General features: G+C 42.6%; 1 protein-coding gene across 5 annotated transcripts in view; it reads right to left on the reverse strand.

The window, feature by feature from the left end:
* Positions 1-19,998, reverse strand: part of gria1a (glutamate receptor, ionotropic, AMPA 1a) — a 76,102-nt gene that overhangs the window by 6,730 nt on the left and 49,374 nt on the right. For 3 of the 5 annotated variants that reach the window (XM_073486845.1, XM_073486849.1, XM_073486847.1), the window contains 3 exons: positions 9,341-9,539; positions 7,692-7,939; positions 3,347-3,461 (listed from right to left, as the gene is read on the reverse strand). In XM_073486845.1, the coding sequence (XP_073342946.1) occupies positions 3,347-3,461; positions 7,692-7,939; positions 9,341-9,539 (562 nt within the window). Of the gene's footprint in view, positions 1-2,620; positions 2,736-3,346; positions 3,462-7,691; positions 7,940-9,340; positions 9,540-19,998 lie in introns of all 5 variants that reach the window. The other 2 variants (XM_073486846.1, XM_073486848.1) reach the window with 1 other exon arrangement.

Below are 19,998 nucleotides of genomic sequence, written 5' to 3' on the forward strand. Positions count from 1 at the left end.
CAAGCTGCGAGCGCTGCTCAGATATTTAAAGGATAGCTCATTCGCTTCTGGCTGAGAGTTAGATGAGGACATTGATACCATCCCTCTGTGGTGAGTATAAAGCCAGCGGCCCGTTAGCTCAGGGCAGGGCTCTCATTAAACTTTCATCAAGAAAGCAAATTTTCCAAAGTTTCAAATGATTCTTTTAATGTTCCAAAACACTTATTATAAACTTTCTATACATTTTTACTTTACACTGATTTAAAATGTCATAGTATATCCAGACTTAGACAACTTGTTACTACTGCTCACATGTTTTGACTCCTCGCATTAAGTTGAATGAAGAGCTCTCAGCTAATATTTGTATGTAGTGTATGTACACTATGTACTATGTACTGTATATTCCCTGGACACTGAGCCCGTTGTGGCACATGGTTTGACACCCCTGCACTAATCTCTATAAACGGATATCTGCGTATGAATGCAGAATCTGTAGGAAAGGGGAAACATTTGGTAACAGATACGTTGTAGTTTCCATTTGACTAATATTGACCAATCACGTTTGAGCTGACTTTGGTTGCATGCAGGTGACGAGTCCGTGTGGAGAGCAAAAGAGATGGATCGCACCAGAAATGCAGTCTCAGAACTCACTGGCTATGGTCTGACGAGCTTTTGGTATGGCAATGCTTTTAAAAAACATTAATCTGCATCTGAATGCAGATAAATTCAGAGTTGTCCCTATCAACTCCAACCCCAGTCTCCGGTCTCACGTTGCTAATTGGACTGTAAACAATGATCATCACATGGAAGAAGAAGTCCTGGCTTGGATATCGATTATCGATATCTACTGGCCACACTGGAAGCCCTGAAACAATGCCCGTCGCCCCAAGAGGCTGAATAGTCAACATACGATTGCTGATGGGTTTTGAGATTGCTCCTGCTATAAAGAATTAAAAAATAAGCAAGGGAAAGAAAGAAACAAATCTTGACACCTGTAATGACAGGATCAAAAGGCCAGCTGACATTTTAAACAGATACAGAGATACCTGAGCGAAAGAGCAAACGCTTTCCTGTCAGGAAGAGCTACCAGTGGATAACATAGAGAGCGAATGCATGCAACCACATTGTCAGACTTGGTATGGCTCGGGGTCGATCTAGCAGATTGACGGGGTTAGCATCCATACATGCACACTCGACAGTGAGACAGTTGGGGTAGGATTATTATTGGGGCCAGAATACAAAGGTTACTCCTCAACATGTTTGAAGGGTTCAGCAAAGTCCCAACGGCCTAATGTCATCATCTGTCTCCCTCACGTCTGTCCCTGTGTCTCTTCCTCCTCTTTCTCCTTGGGAAGGAGTTGTAGTCTAACAAATTGGTTTCAGAATGATTCACATTCAGACTCAAGGTTATCATCACACTTGATCTGTGTGTTTGTGTCTGTGTGCATTTGAGGGTTTGGACAATCTATTTTAAGAGGATTTATCCCACCAGCTTGGTAAGTGTAGTCACTATGTGTACAACAAGCCAAAGAAATCCACCACACGATATTTATGTAGGCACACTGGTAATGAACATTAAATCTCTGACAACACAAGCTAATCAGTGGGAACAAGTAGACTCCAGAGTACCACTAGAGTACTGGCCCGAATGTAAGACAACGTCTCTTCTCGAAGTCGTATCGCATCAGAATACCAGACATGTTTCTGCATTTACAACAGCAGATGTTTGTTCGACTATTGCAACGGCTCACGTGCTGCAGAATTGTTGCTTTAAGAGTAGGACACAACACAACACATGACCAGTAGCTTTTGGGGGCTAATGTTAGCAAAGCCCAGATACAGTCCATATTACTATGTGCTTTATAGCCTAACATTAGCAACCAGTTCTCCTACCCCTCCAGTCTGCACTTATATCAGAGGAGCATAGCCAACTGCAGCGACCTCGCTGCTGGACCTTAGTTTAATTTCAGCATCATGTAGGCTACCATTAAAAAGTGAATGCAACATTGAAATAAGTCAGAATTAGGGACTGTCATGCACAAATCAGCATTCATCATGTAGCCCTGACACTTCACTGTACCCCTCTCTCCCAACAAGAATCAGGACACCCTTCCCCTAGAGTGGTTAAGTGACCTTTCTGCACTATGCTTTTGCATACTGGACAGCGTGGTCTTCTAACAGACCCGTGGCCACAGTGGCTGCTGTTCAGCAAAAGTTACATCGGCTCACTTTAAACTATAGAGGTTTTCTGCTGCCTCAAGTTAATGTTACAGCAGACTTGGATTGGACAGTCACTTGTCAGGCCAAAAACACTTCTTAATTAAAGCCGAAGCCAAAGCGATTCAATCAAAATATGTGCTTCAGTAGATTTATGAATTGGCTTTGCGTCATTTTCAATTAATGAATAAAATAACCCCAAAGTTTAGATGATTGTATACACAGTGTATCTGCCTACATTGTTACATTCAGTGTGCTCGTCTTATGTTCGGGCCAGTTCAGCAGTACCGCTAGAGCCACATGGGGAGAACTGCTCAGTGTGACAAAGGCTGAGGGCTGGACTTGGGGCTGGTCTAGGATCAGGGCGGAGGGGGGTTGTGCTGGGAGGTGCTGTGAGGTGACAGGGTTCGGGTTGGAGACTAACCTTTCTTCCGGAGTCCTTGCTGCCACACTCCCCTTTATCGTACCACCATTTGTTTTTCAGTTTGTCTAAGACGGCTTGCTCATTGAGTTTCAACACCGCTAGGTTTACTGGGATTCTTCCAACCATAAGGAAATAACATAAATAACATATTATACCATGTTATTTTATGTTATTCATTCAGAAACAGCAAGAGCAGCAAATACATATGCACATACGACTTAGCACACACAGCACACACACACACACACACGTTTATATAAAACATCAACATCATTAGAAACATCAGAGTCAAAGTGATATGCATTAATACTCCATCTAGCTTGGCTGACTCCCTAAGGCAGTAGATGTGTATTACTATATCACTTGGGGTAACCGGCACACTGCTAACCCTCACTTATGCAACACGGATGTCTTGATTGTACTTTTTATCATCGAGCACGAGGGGGCGAGCTGATTTAACACCACACATTGATCAGTTTTAAATAATCGTTGTTCCTTTTGTTCAAGCAGGAGAGACGACACAAATGTCCCCCTCTGTGCTTCTCAAACTCGGCCACCGCTGGCCAAATAATCACCCCCCCCTTGGCACCTCTCCTTTGCCCTTCGCCACACCACAGAAAGATTGAGTGTTGCTTGAGTGGTAGTGCAGCGTGGGCCTGCCGGTTACCCCCTCCCCACTCCCAGTGGTAGCGGGTTACCCGCAGGGTTTATCAAACTGGCTCTGACCTTGGAGTCCCCGCCCCCGCTGCCGCACTCTCCCTTGTCGTACCACCACTTGTTTTTCAATTTGTCCAAGAGGCCCTGCTCGTTCAGTTTTAACACTGCCAGGTTTACTGGGTTTCTTGAAAATAATGTAAAATGATAGCCATTAGGAGACACTCTATGGGACAGATATAAAGAGATTGGTCGCATGGTGGTGGTGATTATGACACACTGACTTATACAATTAGAAACTCCTGCGTGACTATTGATATGAAGCAGGAGTACTGGCTTTGGATGCACATGTTAGCTGTATATCTGCGATGGGGCTGAAGTGCTGAGCACCCATACAGTAGCAGAGTCAGGTTTTACCAAGCAGGGGCCTCAGAGGCAGGCAGAGCAGACACTATAAATGGAGATGCCTTGGATGCGGAAGTCTGTCTACAGATGGTAATTTGCTTTCAGTGGCACCAGATTCAGTGGCATACAGATTGCTATGGTAACGAACCTATCAATATTCCACTCATAACGGCATCCTGGTGAATAGAAGCCTGTGCTGATTAATTTACAACTATCAGCGGAGACAAATGCAGACAGAAGCTTTGAATGTTAACTGTCAGTTTGTTCAAGTTGTTTTCTGAAAGGAAAGCCGTGCGACCGACTATGAGCCACCTCACCCGAAGCATCTCCCCGAGCTCTGCTCTCTCTCTCTGGCGAGTGTGTGTGTGTATTTCCTATAGCTGGCTGGCTGCAGACAAAGACTCTCTCCATCCACAAATAACCGAAAGGCAGAAACTGCAATCAGACTTTGCGTAAAAAGGGGTCAAGATTACAGCCTTTTGTCAGTCTTTTTCCTTCGAATCAGCGTCTATTCTTCTGTGGAGCAACAATTTAGTTTGGTGATGTTCTGCCTTTCTCACTAGCGGAGCAGGAGAGCCTTTATCCACAACTTTAAGTGCACAACACAGCTGTAGGGAACACAGGTATCCTCGGAGCTGGTAAAACCTCTGAATTCTTTCTCAGCCCAGTGGAGTCAGACAGAAAGAAAGAAGTCACAGTGTGTGGAGATGGATGATCCGGCGACCTGCAGGTGATCGGTTAGTTTGGTCAGTTAGTTTGTGCAGATGTCAGGGAGGTTTCTGTGCTGTATGTTAGGTGGGATGGGGTAAATAGGAAGGCATGGGGGTGGCAGGACATCATACATGGAAGAAATGAGGCAGAGAATATATACAGAACATTTAATAGACTGAGTCTGAAAGCAGGCAGTCAGTACATCCTGTAAAATGAAGAGTTAAGTTACTTTTTTTTAAATTATTTCAAAGTGCTACTTTCAATCAAGCCTGCACTACAAACTGAATATTAGAATATACATATGTTTTCATAAATCCAGTAGGGATGTGCAGATCTGTCGGATTGGTATTGGCCCACTGAAATTAACAAGTCACATTAATTACTGAATTATTTTCAGTTCTGCTCTGTTCTTTTGCTGCAGGGAACTCACTTCTGTTCCACTTGAGAAGCACAGTAAATGCATTTTTATGTGAAGACAGTGGTAAGCTTTTATTGTGAAAGCAGAAGTGTTGGAAGTGTCATTCCCAGTTTGCTAATGTGACCAAAAAGTGATATATTTTTCTTAACGCGGACACACTCAACTTTTCAAATCCCTTCCTCCTAGCAGTTCCTTGTGGTATTACTTTTGGCACGGCTGTCACAAAGACAGCGTTAGCAACATGGCTACCACTAGCAGCCTGGGAAACACATATCAGCGGGGGAACAGATCAATTCCAGTTCTTCCACAGTTGAATCTGATCACATCACCAGTCATTTTAAGAACTACACGTGTTACATGCATTAGAAAAGATGAACGAGCTGGCGTGCCTGTCCTCTGTCTGCAGGAGTCTGCAGCCTGTTTGAGGCTTTGGGCACAGTAGTGCTTTTATCTAAACGTCAGTAACCTAACATGCTCGCAATGACAATGCTAACATTCTGTTGTTTAGCAAGTATATTAGGTATGTTCACCATGTTCACAACAGCTAGGTCTGTACAGCTAGGTCTGATAGGAACAGGTAGGTATTGATCATAAACTAACGTATTGGACAACATTCATATATTCCTCTTACCTTTAATCTTGACTATTTAAATCTATATTTTCCATATTCATGTCTGGAAGGATCTTGTAATATGTACATCATTTCTTAACCTTGACATTAGTTGAAAGTCTCGTCCGCAGGCCTCACGCCACACCCATCAGCGGCTTGCGAGCCATCCTTATGTCTACGCTCCAGTGCCTTGTGCGAGCGACGCTGTAGGTTGATGTAAGTAGCTAGTCAGCTTGTTTAATACACTTTACTTTCTTACCCTCAGAGTTGTCTGAATCTGATAGTGTCTATGGATAAATGTTTGAAGCTAACATTTGCCTGGCTGCCTTTTCATTTCCAATGTTGGCAGAATAGCTACCTAGCTGTACTGTTGTAATTCCCTCTGTTTGATGAGTATATTTGGTCATATTTTGCTTCGAAGCCCTTATTTTGATTAGCTTGGTCCTGGAAATTCCAGATTGTCATGGTATAATTCGCACTTTAAATATTAATAGTTCTTAAAAGAAATATGGTGTAAGAACATCTCTATTTACACTTTAGTTATGAAGTTATGTTTTAGTTACAGCCTCATTTGAACTTAAATAAGATCACCCAATAAGTTCCACACAGCAAAAGAACATTTCCTTTTTTCTTTTTTCTTTTTTTTTAAAGTGAGCAGATCTTTGCTTGGTATCAGAAGATACCCTGTGGATAGAGGATTGGAATATAGAGAAAAATCGAATCGTTGCTAATATTCATCTGTGCACACTGATGCATCAACAATGCACTGCAGGTATGATCGAATCAACTCTTTGAAGTCATTGAACATTCACTCATGCCTGAGTCCATGTGAACAAGTCGTTCTGCTTCAGCAAATAAAAATGTTTGAAGCGTTCCAAACTCCCATCTTTTAATCCGACACTTGAAGTCCTGAATGTTCTTTATTCTGTTCGTGAAGCTCAGTATCAGACATGTGTGAATGGCAACCTGAGAATAACATATCGTTCTGATAACAATTAGCAGAAAGAGAGAGGGATAATTGGGCCATCCTCAGCAATCAGCAGTGCATCCCATTCCACTGTTGTAGGTTTGGGCCAATTTGTCTTTACGACTTTGGGAGCAGATTCATTTCACCACTCGTCTTGTCAATAATACAGCACTTGCTCCCTGTATAAAATGTAATTTGGATGGAATTTAAATGGAGCCTGTAAACGGGGTAAGACATAGGCAGCATTTCTAGCCAACGCGCTCTGACCTTTGGCTGTCAACCAAGGTGGAACCCCGAATGAATCCTCAGCGAGTTTGAATAAAATCTCCCCATATGGCTCGTTTCATTAAAATGAATGAGGCCTATTAGAGATAGATTAAAAGCTTCAGATGCCACCAGCTCCTGTGCTCTCTCTCTCTCTCTCTCTGCAGTTGCAAGAGAAACACGAATGGGAAGTTGGTTAAGGTGTTAATGTAATGTGAAAAGACAGCTGCTGCTCTTGGACACCGATGGCAGAAAAGTACATCCGCTATGAATAATCATTCATTACGTCAATTATCACATTGAATGTGGCAAATATAAATTCAACTCAGCTGACTTCACATTCAAGGTGTGAGCCCTGGCGTAAGTGGAAAAGTAGACATATGGGTTTGGTCCTTGAAGCTGTAATCCTGCTTCAAGGGCCCTGTTGGTTTGTAAGAGGCGCATTTACATTTTGTATGTGTGTTTCTGTGCGTTCGAGGGGGTGCTTCAGTTTGAAAGCACGCCGCATGAGACCATGACAAATGCTCATCAAGCAGGTTTAGGATGTAATTAGAGGGCAGCAGGAAGACAAGTGTTGCTTAAAGAGGTTGGGAAATCTCACAGTCATACTTTACACTTATGCTAGCGCTCACAAGTCAGCTATGAATAGGTTTGCTGCATACATTAACTAAATATGCAGACACGAACAAGCGTCAGTGTTGATAATGCGCATGATGAAGTTGTAAATGTCCTTGTGAGAGCATGCAAACACTGAAAAAAAGAAAAAGATGAATGACGTTCTGTAAAAGTAATGCCATGCCTTCTATGTTTCATTAAAATGCATTCAGATAATGCAGAACACAATGCAACTACTGATATGTTGTGTTATTGTGATGAAAAGATACATAAATGAATCAAAATGATTGAAATGAACATGGTGCAGGAACTGAGGGCGATGGAAAAATCAACAGGTGACAGATGATCAGACGATGCTCATGCACAAGCTGCCAATAAAAGCACTGGGAGGCTTTTATCGAGCCACGCTGCAGTGGCAGGGACTTACCTGAGAGGGGAGCCCTTGGGTGTGGCGATGCCATAACCTTTAGAGTCGAGGTTTCCTCCCACCTTCATAGTATCGCACGGTTTCCTCTGCTCTATGTACTCGTTCATTGTGGACTCCAGCAGGTAGGCATACTTGCCCTTGGACTTCCTGACTCTCATTACGCCTTCGTCCGTGGTCTTGACAAACACGGACGGGTCAGCCGCCTTCATGTAGGACCACATCTTCTCAAACACAGCGATTTTGGACCTCTGACAGCCAGAATTGGTAACAAGAGAGAAAGAGGCGATGTCAGTGGGAATACTTTATCTATCTTTATGCTGTATCGTACTGTGTTAGTTATGATTTGTAAGATTAAACGTAGGTGCTAACTACAAACAAAACTCATTACATCATAACAATGTTATGTGTTTAAAGCTGGTATCTTGAAGTAAACATGCATGTAACGCTGTGATCCTACCCTCCCACTGAAGTTACACAGTGCAGAAACAAGTGATAGGGGGGCGGAGTGGCTGAGACAGAGACACCATTCACCCTTTTACAAGACACTGTGCTATTAACATGATTCTGAAGCTGTTATTTTAAGGTAAAAAAAGATACATAATGTTGCTTTAAAATGCCAATTTCTACATAATGTTGCTTTAATGTATGTAAATTCTGTCATAAACTCTATACGGTAGTTGTCATTTTTACTTACGCTGGATTTAATGCACAGGAAATGACACATGCATGTAATCTAGCATCACTATTTACAATTGTATCTCACTGATATCAGCCTCACTGTTTACTGTGAACTGTCCTGATGCTGTAGTAGAGCTGATTAGAACCAATCACAATGCTTGTTTACAATAACTTGGGGGTAGAGAACCCCTACGTCACGGAGGCTCACATACAATTTAATTTTCTTTTTTTCATGATGTTATTTTTTGAGTAGATACATCTCATTCATCTAAAATGCTTGTTTGATGCTTATAATAACACTTTGACTAATGTTAGATTGGAGACCTTGGGCCACAGTTTTAGTATTCCTAAAACTAGACTGTGAATTTTAAAAGTATTTTATTTTACTATAAAAAAGTCAGGAAACCAAAACTCAGAATAACCAAGTAAAGTATTAAATATAAGTTGTATGAGCTAAAAAGTTTTAACAACTTAAAATCATTAGTATACTCTACTTGGTAACTTTGAGGTCATTGATTTCCTTGATTTTTTTAAGTTATGTTGTCAGATTTCACAGCGTAGGCACCACCTTTTATAAACCTGGCACCTACATTACCCACAATGCAAATAGCCACTGCATAACATCACTGGAGGCAATTTATCAGATTACTTGCAGCTTCCTCTGGTGCCACAAAATGCTTTATACTGCTGTTTTCACACATGCAGTAGTACTCCCAAGTACCCAAGACCTGTAACGAGTTGTCTACCTGGAATTGACAGTTGTTGCCGTCAATGCAATGTTACGTTTATTTGGTCTTTTAAGTTTCTGATAATGCAAACCCAAACTTCCCTAGTCCTGCTTCCTCACAACAAAAGCATCCTGCTGGTGAAGCAGTGGGACTTTATTGCGAAGGTAATGCAAAGTATTTGTCACACATAGTGAAGCGTTTTCAGCGATGGATCGCACAAATGTTCTAAAGTCGGCTTCTCACCCGGAAGAATTCTTTGGTGGAACCGGCATCCAGCGTTCCATAGGCGATCTCTGTCTGCTTGGCCAGATCCTCAGCACTTTCTATAGGAGACACCATCCTCTCCACAGTCAGGAAGGCAGCCAAGTTGGCAGTGTAGGATGAGATGATGATGAGGGTGAAGAACCACCAGACGCCTCCGACGATGCGGCCAGACAGAGAGCTAAAAAAACAGGACAGGATGTTTGCTTGGTCAAAAATATAGATAAACAGCGGCAGAGTGTATACATGTTCATGTATATCTTCAATCCACGACGGCTGATTCCAGCAGAAACAATTTTATGTTAACAGAGGCACTCGGAAAAATAAATAGCATCATTCTGTTTCTTCCTGGCCAATTTTGCAGACAATCAAGAACAGGAATCTAAAAGCCTTGTGATGTTCACACCATCCAAATGACCTACATTGCATCACACTCCCTCTGCACTCACACACTCTTCTCGTTCCACCATGCTTGGAGAGCTTAGCCCAATGTGCTAAGGAAAGATAACCAGCTCCACAAAGGCCCACTCAGCTTCCTGCCTGCCAAATTAATCTCACTTTAAGAAAGTTGCCAATATGTTTCATGGAACCACGCACATTAATTGTTGGGGATTAATAGGCAGAGGAGAACACTTAGCCACTGCTCTAATTGCACTTAAAATAAAAAAAAAACAAAAAAAAAAACAACTGGATGATTTGTGAGCAAAATCCCCTGAGTCAAATCCCCCGTCTTTCCTCTCCCTCTCTCTCTCTCTGTACATCTCTTCACCTCAAGAGAAGCCAGCTTGAGCAGCAACAGCAGAAATCATGTTGCGTTACATATCGGGTCCCCGAAAAGCGCACAAGGCACAGAGCGGCAGAGCTTACGCAATGAAAATGACACAAATCTGAAACAAAAAAGGCTTTCATGATTCACCTTTGTGCCGTCAAGCCAAATGGAGCGTGAACATGAAGGCGAGATTAAGTATGAAAAAAAAAGGGGGGAGAAGCTAAAACATAATCATTTAAGATGCTTTTCAGATGACGGGTGGATGATGAAAGAGCAGCCGGGGAGCGAGTGGAGAGCAAACACAGAATGGATGCCGAGCCTTTGAAAATCAGTGGGGAGAATGCAGAGCTGTCTGCAGGGTGTATGTGTGTGTGTGTGTGTGTGTTTGACTTGTTCACTGATCACTGTTCAAAAGGGGTGTGGGTAAGGTTAAGCTTTTTCTGTGCCGTGAGGAAAGCAACATGCTTCTCTAAATACCTCAGTGCATATTTAGTACTGCAGCAAGCGATTCACAAGCAAGTGGTTGATTCTCCTGCGTCAAAACTCGACATCTGAGCTCCCTACAGTTAGAGAACGAGAATCCACTTACATTCACAAATTTACAACATTTCGGTCTCCAGACCTGCTTTAGTTTAAACTCATATGGGCAAAGAACACTGGTATCATACAGTATGTATTTACGTAAACGAGACTATAATAAGCTGCAACTTAATTATCAGTTAACCGATTAATAGTTTTGTCCAAGGTAGCATCTTCAGATTTCTCGATTGCCCGACCAACAGTCCAAAAGCCCTTCACTTGAGTGAATTTTGGGCATTTCTTCTCGAAAACAAATTGATGACTATCAGTCGATTATCAAAATAAAGTAGTTACCTGTTCATTTTTTGTCAAGAAGAACAATCATTCATCGAGCCTGACACTGTATTCATTTATTTACCAGTTTATCAGACAGGGATAACACATATAGGCATTGTTACATCTTATTAAAATGCAACCGATGCAACGTATACAGGACTTCTGGCCATGGCTGATTTGCAGTCCTTGTCCCTGGTTAGGCTTTTGGTGTGATAACAGCATCACACCAAGAGAGAAGTGCTAATTGACACCTTTTGGCTTAAGAATAATTGATAATTTCTGACATCTTCTCGTCTTTTCAGGAGCGGATCCAACATATTTTTTACCTGAAGGTGGTTTGAGGACTGAAACATTGCAGATAAAATACGTACAACTGATCGACAGCGGGCAGGATCTTTTTGATTCTTTCACAGTTATGGTCACCTTTCTGTGTGCACGAGCTTTCTGACATTGTTAGCTGTGCAATAGCTATACTAACCACTGGATATTTTTTACAAGATGTCACAGCATTTTCCAGCCATGTTTGTGGCAACAGATCCAGGCAAGCCGCAATCTTTCCCTAACCCTAACCAAGCGTTTTTTGCGTCTAAACCTAACCAGATCCGAAACCTGGCAAAGTCACAACATAAAACTGAATATTAAACCCCAAGAAACGTCAAGTTACAACACAAAGAAATGTAAAGTTTCAACATATCCGTGGTTTGCAGAAACTTAAATTGCCAACATTTCTTCTGGCGATTGGGTGAGGGAAAAGAGACAAAGTGTGTTTGGTTGGAACAGCAATGCAAGTGTGAGAGAGAGGGAGAGGGTGAGAAAGAGAGAGAGAGAGAGAGACATGGCAGAGATGAAAAGTAAACTAGATAGTACCACCAGAGGCTGACAAACTCCTTAGCTTTGACTGCTGCTGGCCTCCAGAGATGGCAGTAAACAGCTGTCTAATCCTTCTCCTTCAATCGTCCTTTTTTTTCTTTCCCTCGCTCTCTCTCTCATCTCTTCCTCTCCTTTTCCTACGTCTCCGCTGTGCTCCCTGCCTGTCTCCTCGTGTGCTGGGGGGTAGGGGGCTGACAGAGGCTTGTTTCGGGCCAAGACAACAATGGCCTACACCTCGGCACTGACACTGATGCATTCAAGTATGCATGCACACGCACATCCACGCGCACACACACACACGTACATGCATACTTTTTCTTCCTGAGGACAATGTGTGAATGTGTGCAAGAGAACAACCGGGTCACCATTTGCTGTGCTGTGTGTGTGTGTGAGAGAGAGAGAGAGAGGGAGAGAGAGGGAGAGATGTTTGTACGGGTGTGTAGGTGTGTGTTGGTTCTCCTGCAGCAGTCCTCCTCCCTCGTCGAGCAGAGCGACTGGCAAACACAGACCTGTTTGTCTCTGTTTGTTTCCTTTTGAACTCGCTTCCTTTGAGCCCCCTTTCCGCTCCTCATACATTATTGCACAGCAGCCGACCTCGGCGCCTCGGTAAAACATTAACTAAGCTGTCTTATTACAGTGAGGGAAATCTTCCAAGCAGCACTGTAATTTCAAGTAGTCGTGTTCAATTCAATAGGTCTCGTTAAGGCAATGATTAATCAATTATTCACTCTGCCTCTTTTATTGCATTAGGAAGAAAAGGAATAGTAATGGGAGCAGCAGAGGCTCGAGCTCAACAGCAGTGATGTATCTGCAGGAACGCGATGCAACTGCGTGCGCACAACGCTGGAGCGGAGATGAATTTTCATCACTGATGTAACAAATAACCATACCAAAGGAACGCCGCTTAAAGCTTCTAAAGCTCAAAGATCTGCCCTTTTTCTCTTTTTCTATTGGATTAAATTTTTAAGACATCAGTCCCAGCTCTGGGATCATTTCAGTGATCAAGTTAAGATTAAGAGGGATTAATAAAAAAAGAGTCATATCTGTAGTTCAAGTCTGCTTATCAAATGTAAATGATTTCAACTCGCTTTTTCATTTTCTTCCTTTCTTTAAGTGTGTTATATCGGTTCTTAAGCATGTAAAAGGTCCTGAAAGTTAAAATGCCTTAAACCCGCACCAACAGAAGCTCCTCTTTCCCACAGAAAACACTGCTCCTGAAACTCCTCGTCGGTAGTCCCGCCTTTAATTCCGCGACTTCCTGACATCACACTACATCGTCATGTCACACATTTGCACGAACGAAGCCTATATTCATGGTAGAAGTGAAGCCGACTGGAAGCTGAAAACACAATAGAGCTAACTGGAGACATGGTGAGCAGTGCGGGCGCAGGCGTGTGTGAGCTGACTAATCAGAGGAGACTGGGTATTCAGGAGGCGGGCCTTAAAGGGACAGGAGCTTAAACAGAGCATCACGCGTTATTTTGAGCAATAAAGCATGTAACCCTAATCTAGTAGTAACCCAAAATAAACTGATGAACCTTAAGATGTGCAACACAAAAGTGACAGTCTGAGAAGTACTGAACATTACCCTTTGTTGACAAAAAAATAGATCAAGACATCAGAACTAGCTTACTTTTTGGCCACTTGGGGGCAGTGCAAAAAGGTAATGCTGACATATCATCAACATGTATCAAATGTTAGCAAACAAGTGCTTATTTAAACATGCAGCAAATATTAAGCAGAGTGTAAGTTTTACTTCCCTTCTGTCTCTACCAACCCCTGAGGGACATCTGTCTCTCAAGCTGCTAAACACTCCACCATGTTAACCAGCTAGTCAATAACTTTGTCCGTCAGCCGTTTAATGCTGGGCAGGTAGTCCATAGTAGTTTCAATAGTCACAGTCTATTAGTGTTCTTTGGTGAAACCTATAGGTTACTTAAGAAGCCCTGGTTCTCTGAGTAACATGAGTGCGATGGGGGAGCATATCCAATCCAACAGAGTGTCATCAAAACAATAGCTATGAGAGAAAACAGGCCAACTGTTGTGTTTAGAAACGGTGTTGATGAGAGTGGTGGGACTGAACCAGAACAGTGAAGTTGTGGGCTGAAATAGAAAAACAACGAGTACAGTATGTACACTATATGTAACTACTGTAGTACATGCTTGTGCGCTCACACGTAGCAGTGATGGACAGCAAAACGAATTGGACAACCTCTCCCTCTCATCTCTGTCAGATCTTCATCCTTTGCTATATGATCTCCACCCACAGCTCCCTGAGAATCTGCTGTAGCACTAAACTCTCATTAGAATTCCCCTGGCTGGCCTCCTCTATTCGATATGGTAATTAGCAATGACTAATGACTTTAGCAAGTGTAAAAAATGAGCCAGTAATGGCCATATTACAATGGATTAGGAATTACAGAGGTTTAAATGAGAAAGAAAATGGTCTCTAATTATGGTGTGATTCTAAGACAAATCAGGGATGGAAAAGGAGTTTTCTGCTACACTGCTTTTTTTGCTTCTTAAAAATGAGTGAGACAGCTGTACGTTCTCAGTGACTGGGCACAGCCACTCCCGACATGTCTGAACGGACAGGACTTGTTTTGTGCAAGTCAGTAGGAAAGCCAAAATGAGAGTGACAGAGGCTGGTGGCAAAGTGGAGCCTGCAGGCAAAAAGGCATGCAGAGAAGCAGGATGAGCTCCAAATACAGCACACAGGTAGGCACACACACATGTAGACTCAGTGCAGTAACAGAGTCTTAAGTGCTAGGAAGCATGTGCTGACTAATTGGCCACTGGTGAGGTGAGCTGCAGGAAACATCCTCAGCAACCACAGCTGAGATGTGAAAATGATGACACAGCTACAGAGAAAATACAAAAACATAACACCAGATGTATTTATATCAAGACCGCATGACCAGATGAAGTGAGACTGTGTGTGCGTGTATTCATGTGCCCTCACACAAAGTCCTCCTCGGGAGGTTCAGCCACATAAGTAGTAAATATCGTTATGCTGTATTGGTGGGCACATCAGACAACAGAGTCAAGGGCTACTCCATTAGTTATGTCACACAGAGCTTTACAGAGGTGTTTCTACATTGTGTGTATACAGCGGCTGTATTCTCTCTAAGAGTATCTACAGCCACGTTTCCACCCAACGCACCCGTAACTTTTGGTTCAAGGGACTACTTTTTATGACACTAAAAGGTTCCTTCAGCACATTGTTGTCCCACAAAGAAAGGCCAAATTAGTCAACAGATATATTGTTCAACAACGATGAATGTCGGTCTGTCTTTCTTATGCCACGTTGATGTGCCGGAGCACAATAAACAAAACACACTTTGTGTTTTGTAGCTGCAGATTTCTAAAAATGATGGCAGAAATAAAATCCTGCGAGTGCTCGACTGATCATAAATGTTCAGGCCCATAACCCCACTCCTTCTTCTTGTACATTTTTTTTTTAAAGTACTACCCTCTGAGCAGGGACTTCTGGAGTGTAATATAAGGTATCTGGAACTTAAAGGGCAACTCCACAAAATGTACACATTAATGTGTGTCTACAGGTCTCTCAGACCATACTGCTGCATATGTGAAAAAAATAGTATGAAGCCTCTTTTTAAATTGCTCCAGTGAAGTCAGTTAGTAGCTAAGTTGCATTGTGGGTAAGGTGCCAGGTTTTAAAGTACTGTCTAGCGTTACACTCCTTTAACACTGTTGGACTCATTATGGACTGTTTAAAAACAAATATTTAAAATTGATACACACATTCTTGAACCTTTTCGAAAACTGGTGCCCACATTACCCACAATGCAACCTAGCCATTGAGTGACATCAGTGGAGGCAGTTTATGAGATAACATGCAGCTTCCTCTGGAGGCACAAAAGGTTTCATGCTATTTTTTTCACATATGCATGAAGTACTCCCCAATACCTGTAAACACACCTTAAAGTGTAAAACTGACAGAGGTACCCTTTAATTCCTCCAGAGGTTCCCCGTCTCTGGGATGAAAACAAAGCTTTAAGGTCTGAAAACATGCCGCGATGATTTGAATGATTTAATCTTGATGTGTCGCTGCTGTTTTGTCATGTTTGCATGAAATTACGGCAAAAAATGTTTCATAATTTATTCGTCACTCAAACAAAACCTTTATTGTTCTACCCATATTTTCCACACACATCTCAGCATCTCAACAGCTCATATCACAGGACTTTTGTTAATTAATCCTTGGCTGCATGTAACTGTTATGAGTTGATAAAAGTTTTATTAAGCTCTCGATTCCCCGCAGCCTCCTCAGTGAAGAAAACGCCTGTTCAAAACAATGTGGGCATGTCAGGATAATTAACCAGAATAAAGTATTTATAAACCTGATTACCTTTTTATGTCATCCTAACGCCAAATAGGTCACCGTGGTCCCTGAAACCACAAGCAAAAGGGCAATTTTGGTCCTCTGCCGGGGTTTCAAAAATTGAACTGAGCTCTGCACAGACACGCCAAATTGGTTTGATGTGCAACACACAATGCTTTTAGTGCAAACCTGGCCACAGAAAAACAAAAGACACATTTTGCAATTGCACTTATCTGACACTAACGGTGTGTTTGTAGCTTTTCCACCACTTCATTCTGTCTGTCTCTGACTCAATATTGCTAAATGAGGCTCTGGGGGATGAGAATGTGTTATGGCCAATATTGTTGCAAAGTGGTGGGTTTACTTTGTATTTTGTTTGCTTGTGCTTTTGTTTTGATAGGCTCACGACTGTTAGATTGTGTCTTTTCAAAGCGCTTTCATCTTCAAGGCCAAAATAACATGCGAGCTTTACGCAGGGAGCAAGAAATAATGATTTATTAAAACATCCCTCTCTCCCCCTCTCTCCCCCTCTAAAGGTCAGCATTACCATGCCATTGAGTTGAAAAGAGAACATTATGGTAATGTTGTTACCAGCCTGCAGCAGCGACACCAACAGCTGCTTATTACACTCATTCAAGTAGGCTACGGAAAATTTGACACAAAGCATTAAGATTCAAAGTGCTATGAAATTGTTTAATGTGCGTTTGTTTCATTTAGAAGCAGCCGAGTTAAGTGGCTGCTTTGCAACATATGGCTCTTTTGAGTGGTTCTGCAACAGAACCCAACAATTTAAGCTCCCGGGCCATTTCGAATGTCGCTGCCGAGGAATCGATATGATTGAGATATGACTGTAATAACTGTATGTTCGGCTGTGCACGCTTTCCCACTGAATGATATCACGGATGCTGTCTTAGCCTCATGTAACCTGAGAGAAGTCAGCGCTGGTGAGCTGTGAGAGCGCTCGCTACGCGCCCACACACATACGCACAGCCTCTTAGTCACTCCGGCAAGAAAACAGGCATCCGAACACAGATGCACCACAACTGAAAGTCAGTAGCGTCGACACAAATACACAGTGACTTATAGTTCATGAGATCTGGCCGGATGAAAACACCAAAGGGATGACACGCATGTGCAGTTTTCGCCGAGCAGAGGCACTTGATGTGAAGCTGCACCGCTCCGACAGGAAAAATCTGTGTCTCTTTACGGTTGCCATGGCAGCACACTCTGCACTCCAAACAGTACAGCTGAGCTGAGAGAGACTTTAGTCATCTCACTTTTCCTCCTCCTCCTCCTCCTCCTCTCCGACTCTCTGTCTTTCTCTCTATAAGGGCATCGAGCTCTATAGTAGGTCAGAATTGCCATTTCAGAGTGAAAACTCTTCATTCTTTCAGCTCGCAGGCTCGCACGCAACACACAGCAGCTGACTGATAGGCCTCCGAGCATCACAATGCACATCTTTCCAGTCAAACTATCGGCATTGTTGACTTCGGTGCAGGTAGATTTCCCATGTGGCCTCGGGGATGGCGTATAATTCATGGTTGCGGGAGAGACATTCAGATCAGTCACAGCTTGATTACAGCATACCCCTCTCTGCTGCTGCAAACATATGTGCGCCTCTGCGTTTTATATGCAGATTTGAAAATGCATACGCCTCTGAGGGGCTGGTGTCTTTGTCTATGTACAAAGTGAGATACCCCAGTGAGATCCTCTAGGGGGGTGTGTGTGAGTCTCACTAGTTTCTGCTAGTGAGCGAGCATGCATGTATGATCAAAAGTTGCCTTCATGCAATTTCCAGATAAATAAAACATAAGTGATGCCGTGAACTAAACTGAACCGTCTCCTTATGAATAAATGATTCCTTCCTACCAAGTCTTCCCCAACTGCTTTGACAGCAACTCACGAACACACTAACAAGTATTTAACACAGTGGTGTGTAACACAATCTAATTACTTGTTGTTAACGATAATACGACAACAATAACGCAAATTGATACCTAATTGATATCTGTGCAAGATCAATAAGTCGCTTGTATTCACAATATTCACTTCTCCCCGGGGGCTTGATTAGCAACTGAACAGCCACTAGCATCAGATCATACAACACACCAGACAACATTACATTTATGACTCGATCGTGTTTGTAATGCAGGGTTTGGCTGCATTACAAAAAAACGGATGGGAGATTTTTTTCAGAGACACGTTAAGAACAGTGTGTAAATTTAGGTAAGAGGAAGAGAAACACCTGCTATGCAACAAGGTGAGTGTCTTAAAATAAATGCAAACACACGTACGGCATCAACAAGAGAAATCTGTAGGAATGAAACTGGTCGAAATAGCACCAGCAACGGCAGTGGTGAGTTATATCTGACAAGATAACATGCATTATTTTGCATATTTTAGCTCATGAACTTAACTGTAACAATTATTTTTTTCCACTAGTTGGACAGCCAGTGGTTTCCATCCCCATAACCCAAAACATGAATATCAAAGCAAAGAGAACTGAAAACTTCTGTTTTTTTCCCTTCATTTGTCAAAGTTCCATTACCGTCCAGCGCTAATGCAGTTTCAAGCAGGGACCATTTTGAGAGCTCTACATGGTGGTGCGTTCAAAGACACTGACATCTAAAATATAACAGTCCCTGTTCAGGGTAGCATTACTACAAGCCAAATATGTAATGTTGAGAGAAAGCGAGCGAATTAAGCTAACATCAGCCCCATGAGCTGGTTGAGAAGGCAGAAGATAAACATTCTCACAAGTTGATGATTCATGTAGAAGACGTGAAAATACAGAAACAGCTTTGTTCTCGTAGGCGTTAGTTAGTTACAGTATTGTAAGAAGCCTATGACAAAGAAAAACGTGGGAAGACTTTGAGGATGAGGACTAACTATTGTGCCGGCAAATATAACGCTATGCTAACATTGGCTGGGGTTCATTGAGAGCGTAAACTTCCCCAAATCCTAACAGACAGTTGGACAGAGTTGCTAATGTTAGCTTAAACTTTGATAGCACACATTGGAGACTACAAAGTGGATGTGCATCATCACATGTAGCCCTAATGCAAAATTTATTGAGTAAATGAGGTGCTTGGCCTCTGAAGCAGAGCTTGATTAATAAAATTAACATGTGGAAAAATCAAAAACTTGCCTGGTTGTAGCTGCGATATAACCGGACAAGTGTTGCTCAGGTTTAGGTGTTGTTGGAAATGAGTACCTACATGTGTGTACATGGAGGCTGCAGTGTTTTGCCCTCTCCTGTTTTGAGCTTCAAAGAGGTAAACAATCATCACTTTATGACAAAAAACTCAGTTTGAGAAATGCTGACCCTCCCCGGGTTACCATAATACACCACATACTCAATCCATTATTGAATGATTCTGGCCGCCAGGCTGAGAAATTGCTGTTGTGGCGGCCAGGGTGTGAGTGGCAGAGCTGATTTATTTCAGTCTACAATCATGTAATGGGAGCGACGCAGGCGCTGAGGAGAGGAGACAACTCCATGGGGCCATCACGTACGCACACACACACACACGCACAAACACACACACACAGACATCAGACATAGATATAAACACCTCAAAACACATTCACCGGAGGAACATCGTGAACCCAGGTCCTGTTACTCAAATTCGCTTCCAGCCAAGATCTCGCACCCGGCAAGCTTCGCACAGAAATTGAGAGACAAGTTCAAATCCACAAGGTCAACACCGATGCAGACTTCTGAATGTATATGCTGCTGCTTCTCCTGTACTTTCACTCTTTCTACCTTCAGCTAACACGCACAAGCCGTTTTTTTCCGGT

The sequence above is a fragment of the Pagrus major genome, chromosome 18 (assembly GCF_040436345.1).
Source record: "Pagrus major chromosome 18, Pma_NU_1.0".
Taxonomy (NCBI): Eukaryota; Metazoa; Chordata; class Actinopteri; order Spariformes; family Sparidae; genus Pagrus; species Pagrus major.